This window comes from Microtus ochrogaster, chromosome 8 (assembly GCF_000317375.1).
Source record: "Microtus ochrogaster isolate Prairie Vole_2 chromosome 8, MicOch1.0, whole genome shotgun sequence".
Taxonomy (NCBI): domain Eukaryota; kingdom Metazoa; phylum Chordata; class Mammalia; order Rodentia; family Cricetidae; genus Microtus; species Microtus ochrogaster.
In genome coordinates this window covers 82,487,316-82,497,677 of record NC_022015.1, presented here as the reverse complement: position 1 = coordinate 82,497,677, position 10,362 = coordinate 82,487,316, and the positions used below count along the sequence as shown (strand labels likewise).

Sequence of the window (10,362 nt, the reverse complement as noted above, 5' to 3'; positions counted from 1 at the left end):
TTATTTAGTCCACAGCAACAGATAGAGATACAAGATCACATAGATCATGGTGAGAAAATTAAACATTGTTTTAGTCGGACATCCAAAGACATGAATTTGGTTATATGTCTGCTATGTAAGAGTTTCTGACCAGAACCAATGAGGTTTTCTGTATTTTCTGAACACAATGAACTCCGACTTTACATTAGGAAGAGATTCCACCCTGATTGGTGCGCCAGCTAGATACCAAGTTTAGATGGCACAGAAGCATAGTACCCCAGCCTATGGCTAAACAAACACGACTTGGTAACTGGTTTAATTTCTAGGTTCATTTATGCAAGTTGTAAAACAATCAGCAAACTGCAGCCCTCAAACCTCTCAAGGGCATTAAACACAGAGGGACAAACTGACACGTGATTTCAAATGTGAAGTAGGTATGTGACAAAGAAAAACTGTAGATCTTGGGCCTGTCCCATCTCAGCAGAGCGGATGCCCTGGCAGGGTTGGTTTATGCAGTTTGCTGGCTACTGTGAGTCACCGACACTGGCAATTCTAGATCACAGGTGTGACCCGTCATGGGAGTGTGCTGTCCCGTGATGCCGTAGGCTGTGTTTGCATGGCATTTCTGGTTTTATTGGTTCCATCCCCACAATCATAAGTGGACGAGATGGAAACAGACACGGGCGTGAATGTTTCTGGTGAAGATGAAAGGCATCCCAGACAGGAAGACTTCCCCGAGCAAACGAGGTGTGAGTACACAGAGCATCACAAGCTGTGTGGGAGGATGGGCCCTCAGATCTCAGAGAACCTGGACTCAGGCGGCCTTCCCACTGCCTTTCACTTCCTACACGCAATGCCGCGTTACTATGTGAGTTTACTCCTTCCATAATCTATTCCCTATTTACTTTTCATTACAGAGATAGAATCAGTTATAAGGATAAGGCACTGTAATACCTACCTAATGTTAATATCTTTTTAAGAAACCCTAAAATATAAACACATTAGTCCTAGAGGCTCTTAAGAACCTACTTCTTGTCTATTACACAAGTTTGAGTAAATATATTGTATTTAACTTGGATTTCCACATTGACACTTGAAGATTGGAACTTCCCGCCTAGGGGCTCAATTCTAGTCTTCAGAATTCTACCGTCTCAGCGATAGAGTGCCTGCTGGGTAAAGTTGGCTACCCCTGTGGATTCTGTATTTGGCATTGATTTTTGTGGTTATGGTATCCAGATGCTAAGCTGCATGTGGTGTGTGTGTGTGTGTGTGTGTGTGTGTGTGTGTGTGTGATCTTTTATGATGAAAGCAGCTTTCAAATGCTCAAATGCTGCCCGAGTTTGAGTAGAGAGATGACTCCTCCCCAGCCTCATGGAGGGGACTGGCAGGGTCTAATGGCCACAGGAAGGAGTGCAAGGAAGTGTGGCTTTAACGAGAACGGATCACCAAATTCACACACACACAAAAATCATGGGGAACACATATTTGGCAAAGCGCTATTCTCGGCTCCTCAGCAATGAAGTCTTCTGTTTGTTCTTTTTGGCAGTACGATAAACATGTGTGTTGTAGTTGGGGCAACCTTGGAGAGAGTTGCTGCAGCTGCCCAGGTGTGTCCTATAGCACAGCACAGATCCCCAGCATCAGGACGAGGTGATAAAGAACACCTGTGAAGCAGAGGGGCCAGAGACAGCACTGAGAAACAGCTGTGTGAGGCCAAGGAGCATTCAGCCAGAGTTAGTGTAACGGGGCTGCTGTACAGCTTCCAAATTTTACACACAGTCATTCCTGCTCATCCCCTGGGACTTGCATGCTCCACTTCTATCAACACGGAGGCCCTAACACATAAGCCTAGGTTGTGGACCTCCGGAAAACAGACATCTGACTTGGACTGCACAGTGCTGGCACACGCCTTTCCCTGTAGGATGCTCTCTGGAGCACTTCCCTTTAGAACGAGAAGTGGACATCGAAATTAGTTTATATGATTTCTTATACTGACTAATTGATTCCAATCTGGAAGTCAGCAAATCAGTGCAACAGCCCTACTCCTCCCTATGTCCTTGTCACCTTTCCACTGAGACCCTGGCTGCAGCTGAAATGGCTCTTCCTCTCAGAAGCTTCTCCAGCTGCTTGCTATGTCGCTTCCCCCAGTCTTCACCCCATGACCTTGTCTCGTCCACTGTATCGTTTAATGCTGAAGTATAATTAATTCATAGCATACCACGTATGCCAGGGACAATCATAGCCCAGTTCCCAGAGCAAAGCTGAGTAAGGAGGCTGAGACTCTTTCTTATCCAAGTTGCTCTGTTAATGAACCACAGAGTCAAAGCAGGGACTCAAATATTTGCTAATGAGAAGACAATCTGATTCAAAATTATGTTCTCCAAGTGCAGGAACCTTAGGAAAGCCACTTGGTGATGGCTTTGTTCAGGGGGTTCTGTGGCCTCTGATGGTTCTCCATCCATTTGAAACAGCTCGTCTCTTGGGTCACAGGCTGGTTGGCGTGAGACCTCTTACCTCTGTCCCCATCTGCCCCACTCAGGTGTACTCTAAGATGTATATTTTTGATGGCAGATTTTGCTGTGGCCATAGAAAACATCCCTAACAGTGCAACCACTCCCAAACCATTGCCCCATGACACGAGAGTGCCTCTTCTCCTTACCTGAGAAGTCACAGAGGCTGGAGAGTCCCCTGCCTGGAGTAAGCAAAGAGAGAGAGAACACAGGCTGAAGAAAGCCATGGAAGGAGTATCAGGACTGCTTCCGAGCCACAAACCTGGCCACGTCCAACCCCCACTAAATCAGAGGAAGTGTACTGAGGTTTTGGTTTTTGTTTGTTTGTTTTGTTTTGGAGACAGGGTTTCTCTATGAAAGGGTCCTGGCTGTCCTAAAACTCACTTTGTAAACCAGGTTGGCCTTGAACCTACAGAGATCCACCCACCTCTACCTCCCAAGTGCTGCATACTGAGGTTGACAAAGGCTTCCTCTCACGGCATTGCCACTTTGGCTGTCTAAAGCAGGGGCCACTAAATATTTTGGAAAGTACAAGATATTAAATATTTTTAGCTTTGCAGGGGGCTGTGAAGTATTTTCTTTCTTTACACCTTCGATCAATCTTACTGTGTATCCCAGATGGGTCACAGATTCACTATCCTCCTGCCTCAGCCTCCTGAGGACTGAGGTTACAGGTGTGCACCGCTACACCAAGCATGGCCTTATTGCATTGTCTTTGTGTGAATGTACTGTAGACAGTGCCATCTGTGTTCTAATAAAACTTTATAAACACTGAGATTTTAATTTTATTGAATTTTTATGCACCACGTTTTTCTTTTCTTTTTAATTTTTGGGACTGCATGAAAGTGTGCCAAACCTGTTTTATTTGTAGGCCCCATAAAAACCAAGAGGATGTCTGGGGACTTGGCCCTGGTCTGTGTTTTGGCCTTTATGCTTTGAGGGACAACTCCAAAGTCTGGCTCACCCTCTGCTCACAGCATCCTCCAGGTCACAGTGACATTTCCCAGTCTGTAAGGCCTATACTGGGTCAGTTCCTGCGGCTACATACTCCTGCATCACCCTACCCATCCCCCATCCCTCAATATTCCCCCACCCCTCAGTGTGAACCATCCCTCTCCCGGCTAGAAGGTAAACTCTGTGAGTCTTGTTCATTTCTGGAACTTAGTGTCCAGGCCAGGTTTGGGCGGTGAAGGCTCACTGACATTCCCAGGACACCTGCATTCCCATTCCTGTCGTTCATGGCATGACCAGTTTGGAAGCTCACGTCAGTACTTCCTAATTCCTTAGGAACATTTGGATTTGGGTCCCCAAAAGGCCTTCTGGGTAGCCAACAAATCTCACCTCCTTGGGCCCACATGATCAGACCCACGCCACTCGAGGAGCAGGTGAGTGTTGTGTCCACAGGCACGCCTGGTTTGACAATTCAATCAAAATGCTCAAACCTGCCGTGCGTGTGGTCACAGCCCAGAGTGCACACGACTATGGGGGAATCAGCTTACTCCGCAAGGACAGCTCCACCACCAGGACACCCCCTGTCTGCTCACGCATCATCCGCTTCCGTTTGTCGCAGTTCTGAAGACCGGGAGGAGAAATGAACAAAGGAAACAAGAGACAAACCAGAAAGCAAAGTGAAAGTTCATGGAACGCCAAGTCCCCACCCACTCACTACTTACATAAAGTGTACAAACGCACGCACGCACGCACCCACGCACGCACCCACACACACAGGTAGCGTCCATTGATTCTCCAGGCTGGGTAATCCCTGCTGGACTGGGTCATCGTTATTCCGGCAGAGGAGGGCGCTGCACATTTTAATAGGAAACAAGACTTGACTTTCCTTTAACTCAGTGATAGGAGAAGAGGACACTCACAAAATGTGTTTTGCTTCCTTTCCTTCTGTTAAAACTGCAACTCTGCTGCTGTCCTTTGATCAAGTACTAACTGGTTCCCCTCCACCCCCCCCCCCTGGCTCTATTTTCTTTTCCTCCCTGTGTTCAGAAGCAACTGTTTTCTAGCCACAGGAGTGGATGGAAGGAGAGATCCAGCCTCCTTTCTGCTGTTTGCTCCAGGCCATGTGGGCCGGCAGTCTCTTTAGACTCTCGGGCCTCCGTGTACATGGAGGACGGGATGGTTCGGCGCTCAGCACTTTTAAGTTCTAGAGGAGGTGTTCTTCACTCTGCAAATCCTGGAGCCACAGAGCACTGGCCCTTCCGCCCACTGTGCTGTCTGCACTGACCTAGATTTTCAGCATTTCTCTGAAGACAGTCCAGTCGGAACTGCAATCGCCCACCTTTAGAGTTCTGTCTAGATCATGGATTCCTTGACCCTTTTAACTTTTTCAAAGCCTTTTCATGCGTATTGCTACCTTCATTTTTATCTTACATTGCTCTCTGAGAAGGGAACAGCCATCAGAACAGAGCACCTCTATTCCAAGATGATGAATCCAGCCATACATACCAAACTGGTAAGTTTTGGTAGCAAAGTAGACAGGCCCGGACCTTCTGCCTCTGCACCCAGGCCCCACCTCTCCCAGGTCAATCCAGCTTCTCCAATCCCAGCCCCTTGGGGTGATATCTTCCTTCCAGAGCCAGGACCCTCACCACTGGGCAGGAGAGCTTCTCGCTGTCACAGATGAATGTCTCACAGTGTAACCAAACCTTGGAGAGTTTGGGGATGTTCTGGAACCGGAAGGCATTGAATTGGAAAGTTGCCCTGTGGTCTTTGCCGTTTTCATGCACGAAGACGGTTTCATCAGTGGGGCAGCTGGTGTGCACAGGAGAAGGGGGAATGAAACAATGACACATCACACCAGAGACTGCCAGAACGGCTCCAAGGCAACATTGCACACAGCTCTCTGGTAGACCTGGGCACAGCTGCTTGTCCTTTCAAAGAACTCTGATCCCTGAGTGAGAGGTCAAATTGAAGGGCTATGGGGGTAGACCTGATTATCTCAAATTCTAAAACAGGGGGTGACTTATGAGAACCCATACATCTGGTAGGTTGAACCCCTGTCCTAAAGAAGTGACATCTCCAAGAGATAAAGCCCTCTGTAGGACTGGCCTCTGGAAGACCTCAGAGTAACACAAGGTAAGGACCATCATGATGGATGGGAGTGGTGTGTTTCCTGTTGCCATAGACACCCAAACTCAAGTCACACCCACTTTTTAGCTCTGTGTGTGCTCTTAGGTTTTGCCTGAAAGTGGAAAAATGAATCTATGTTCAATTAATTGTCGATATATTATATAATAACCATTATTAAAACATAGTCATATTTTCCACATATTATCTAAATAATGGGGAGAAAAATTGTTTGCTGAGACAGAACTGACTGAAAATATCATCTGAGAATTCTCTCTGAGGAGTCATGAGTGAGAAACAAAGGTTGTACCTTCTGATCTGGGCCAAGGGTCAGAGCTATTTCTGTTTGTTGTGGCCTTGGCATTGATGGGGTTGTGAGAATTTTCCAGCTTATGATATGAAGATCTAGCAGGATTGTTTGGTCAATAAACCTGAGATCCTTATCTGAACTCAAGATGTGGAGCCTTAAAATAGCTCTTTGTAGCCAGAGTGCCCTAGGCTGGTGTCAGCCAATGGAAAGTAACGTAAGAGGAGCTTTGTGGTGGGGGAAGGGATGGTAAAGAATGGGCGAGCCTAGATGTCTTGGCGCCACCATCTCTTGGCACAGGTTGTGGCACCTGCCTCTCAGTGACAGCTCACTCTGGTTGGTTGGATGGTGGCAGCCTGCTAGGAGGTCTCCCCCTCACCCTGAGCGAGTTCCCTGCCCTACATGGAATCACCCTTTGAGGGGAGTGTGCTGCTGCTGTTGTGCTCATGTGTACAGGGAAATACCCGATAATATCATATAGATAGACATGTGTCTGTCTATCTATCTATCTATCTATCTATCTATCTATCTATCTATCTATCTACATATATAGATGTATCTCCATACTGTAATATCACTAAGGACTCTTGAAACTGGAGCTCTACCCAAAGGCTCTAGTATGAACAGAAAGTTTCCTCCCAAGCTGTTCCAAGCCATAGCAGAAGAGAGCAGCGCACACTGGACCCACCACTGCACTGACTCCAGAAAGTAGACTTACCCCTTGTTGATCAGCTGCCACTGCAAAGGGTACATGAAGTCAGCCGAGGGGGTGGCCCAGCAGCTGTTCAGGACTACTTTAAACCTGGAAATAAAATAGGGAGGTGCCACTAACCAGTCTTGTGTATACAAACATCGGAAGACTAGAATCTGTTAGTCTTAAAAATACACAGTGTATAAAGGGACTTACCGAGTGCTTAGCCCTTTGGCTTCTACTCCTGCGAACAGGTCTGAACCGATTTCGGATGTTTCCAGAATGAAAGGAGCTTCTTTCTTGGTGGAAAACTTGGCGTTCTTGGGAAGGAAATGGGAACACTAGGCACTGTGACCTCTCAGAACGAACAGTCAGTCTGGCGGGAGCAGACACTTTGGGGAAGGGTTAGAGATGGAAGCCACCAGCCCAAAACAAAGCACATGAGATTATAGAGAAACTCGGGAGCCAGAGAAACTGTACCTCTGCGGACACAGATGTCATCTTAGATGGGGTAAGGACATTTGCCGGTCGTGGTTTGACACACATTGTCTCAGTGATGTCAACAAAAGCGACTGATGGGAAAATAGCGCAATCCAAGGACAGCAAGCCACAGCTTCACAAACACTCAGGGCAAGAACAGCTGAATGCTTACAGCCCCTCACGGTCCCTGAGCTCGCCTGAGTTCTAAACAGTGCGATTGTCCACAGACATAAGCCAATGGTTGCCTGCAATGTAGTTAGGTATTGTTCTACATATTTGGGTAGTTTCTATGTCAAGATACTCTGCTTTGAGATATAATATTTGTTAATGAAGCAAGATCTATCTCCAAATGATTCGATGTTCTAGCAGGAGAGAAAGGCAATAGAAAAGAAATAAATTGCACAGTATATTAGACTGGAATATGGTCAGTAATATTGGAAGCCACAAAAATAGCAAAATGGACTGGGAACATGAGGAAGGGTAAGCTGCATTCAGTGTGTGTGTGTGTGTGTGTGTGTGTGTGTGTTCATATGAATGTTTGTGTGTGTGTGTACATGAGTGCATAAAGGTATGAGTGTAGAGGTCAGAGGTCAGCCTCTGGTTTCTTTCCTCAGGCACTGTCTACCTTGAGTTTAAGGCGGTGGTGGCGCACGCCTTTAATCCCAGCACTCGGGAGGCAGAGGCAGGCGGAGCTCTGGGAGTTCAAGGCCAGTTTGGTCTACAAGAGCTAGTTCCGGGACAGGCACCAAAGCTACAGAGAAACCCTGTCTTGAAAAACAAACAAACAAACAAAAAAGCAAAAAAACAAACAAAAAAAAAAAAGAGTCTCTCACTGGCCCAGAACTGACTAGCCGATGAGCCACAGGGATCACCTGTCTCTGCCTCCCCACACTGGGATTTCAAGTGCCATGGAGCTCAGCTTGGTTCTTCAAATGCAGGCTCTGGAGATTGCACTGAGATCCTCAGCAAGTGCTTTGCCAGTGGGTCCATCTCCCCGACCCCATGTTACATGTTTGAGGAGGGCCGTCAGGGACGCCTCCTTGAGGAGGCAGCATTTGAGCAAGGAGTAGGGATGGGGTTACAGGGCTGTGAGATTTGTCAAGGAGGGCGTACCAAAGGGTCACTGCCATGACAGGCTCAGGAGTGTCAGAATCTGCTCCTAAACATCATCTTCAGATAATGCTGGCTGAGTTAGTAGGAATTACAGCTGTGATTGACCTCAATGGAGGCTCCTTCTCCAATCTGTGAGTCTCCTGTTCAATTCGCCTGAATAAGAATCTGGACTACTGGTTGGCATTAGTCGTGGGCGACAGGGGCATTGGCCAGGTAGGCTAAGATCCCAGGATAATCCTGGCCCCTACGGGCTAACTTTAGACCCATTTCTTTAGTCCTGTGAGATGAGGATAGCCTTGTGACATTGTAGCATAGAAACATAAAGCTTAGACTAGGGTCTTTCAAAACCTGAATTTATGAGCTTAGACACTTGCAACTTGATAGGCAGCAGCAGACAGAACTGACATCTGGTCAATGTGGACTTGGCCTCCTATGGGTCCAACACTCGAGACTTTGTGAGGGGGCCTCAAATCCTCTCTTAGGATGACTCACATTATTCTACGGGAGTGGGTCCAGCCGAGGCTCCCACAATAAGCCACCTAGAAGCTGGCTCCCCCTTTTCATTCATCAGATCTGCACCACGTTACTGGCTGCCACAATTGAGCAATAATGGTCTCAGGCATAAGTGATTTCCTTGCATAGCGTACGGCTGAAAGTAATACCTTTCCAGTAGTTTTTAAAGTGTTTTTGGTATTGTCTAAAAATGTATGAGATTTCAGGGGACATTTCCAAACATGGCAACTAACTTGGGAATGGCATTAGTCCCCACGTCTCCAGAGACACCTCTGTGGAGTCTTTCTCCTGGAGATCAGCTGGTAGAGTGTGATATCGCTGCTGAGGGAGCCATTGTCCGGTTCTGCAGCAAAGCGAAGAGCAGAAGCTGCCATCTTCGTTTCTGATAACTACAATAATGATTAGCATGATTCTTCCTTTCCTTCTTCCCTCCTCACACTCCCTTCCATTCTTCCTTCCTTTTTGGGTCTTTTTATACTACTCTGACTAGCCTGAAACTCACTGTGTAGACCAGGCTGCCCTCTAGTTCCCGGCATCCCTGCTTCTCCCTCTCGTGCTGGGATTACAAATAACAGCCATCACATCTGGCAACCCCTTCTTTATTTATAACATGAAAATCAGAGACTTGTCTTCAGATAGCTTTACTGTGGTAACCTATTTATATGCCAGGGATGTTTATCTTGACATTCCTAAAAACAAAAAGATGACAAAGACTACTTTTTTGTCCTATAGGATGGACAAGTCTGCTGAGAAACTGTATTCCAGCATTCCTTCCCTTGACCAAAAGGTTGACTCACAACTAGCTAGTCACCCAAGTTAAATCCTTAACTGAGGTAGGCCTCACTGGGCAGAAGTTCATATGGGGAAATCTAATTGCTTTTGTTCATAGGTGAGACAGCAAGGAAAGAAATCCAACCTAGAGTGAATACTTTAGGACATAGTCCTAGAGTTTTCCAGAACCTAGATGGTCACCTGTGGCCTACTATGTCTCGTACAGACTCAGCAGAGGACTGGAATCGAACACTTCAACTCTGGTCTCACTTTGTAGAGGGCACTGCCAGCTGGCGTGGGCTGGAAGGGAAGTGACCAGGATGCCAGCAAACCAGTGAAAAGACGTCTTGTTCAGAGATGACAGGGGCCTTTGGAGAGCTGTGACCGATGTAATTCCACAGAATTACTTCAGCAGTCAGAACCAGTACAAATAGGAGTTCAGGGGTCAGATTTTACCTGATAATCAAAAACACAAGGCCATCTCACCCATGTCACTGGAAGAGACGGAGTGGCCGCTCTCAGCAATGGAAGCTCTCTGGGCTTCAGGTGGGAAATCAAGGGTGGTTTCTGTGGTTTATTCTGATTCTGGAAGGATCCTTAGTCTTTGTTTGCCTCTGTCCACCACAAGCCTTTTCGTTTCTTTTTGTATCACCATTAAGAAGAATGGGCAGTACTGGTTTGATGCTAAGACATTAAACTACTCTCACACCAACATTGATAGTCATTTTTATAAAGGCAACAATTGTCAGAATGCTCCGAACATCCATTTTAAATGGGGCCAGAGTCTCCACTCACGAGAACAACTGGCTTCCTGGGTACTTACCAAGTCCACACGCCATACTTAAACAGAGTTTCACCGAGTCTCCTAAAATCTAAGGGATCCATGTCACTAAGTTCTTAGTTTATGGCTGCAGAGAGGG

The 10,362-nt window shown here is 46.8% G+C and overlaps 1 protein-coding gene across 1 annotated transcript in view; it reads right to left on the bottom strand.

The window, feature by feature from the left end:
- The window catches only part of Tectb (tectorin beta), a 16,580-nt gene continuing 6,218 nt past the window's right edge, over positions 1 to 10,362 (bottom strand). The window contains exons 5-10 of the mRNA XM_005352483.3: positions 6,782 to 6,885; positions 6,593 to 6,676; positions 5,090 to 5,252; positions 3,989 to 4,061; positions 2,639 to 2,671; positions 1 to 1,643 (exon numbers count right to left, since the gene is read on the bottom strand). Coding sequence (XP_005352540.1) covers positions 1,594 to 1,643; positions 2,639 to 2,671; positions 3,989 to 4,061; positions 5,090 to 5,252; positions 6,593 to 6,676; positions 6,782 to 6,885 — 507 coding nt within the window. The 3' untranslated portion in view covers positions 1 to 1,593. The remainder of the gene's footprint in view (positions 1,644 to 2,638; positions 2,672 to 3,988; positions 4,062 to 5,089; positions 5,253 to 6,592; positions 6,677 to 6,781; positions 6,886 to 10,362) is intronic.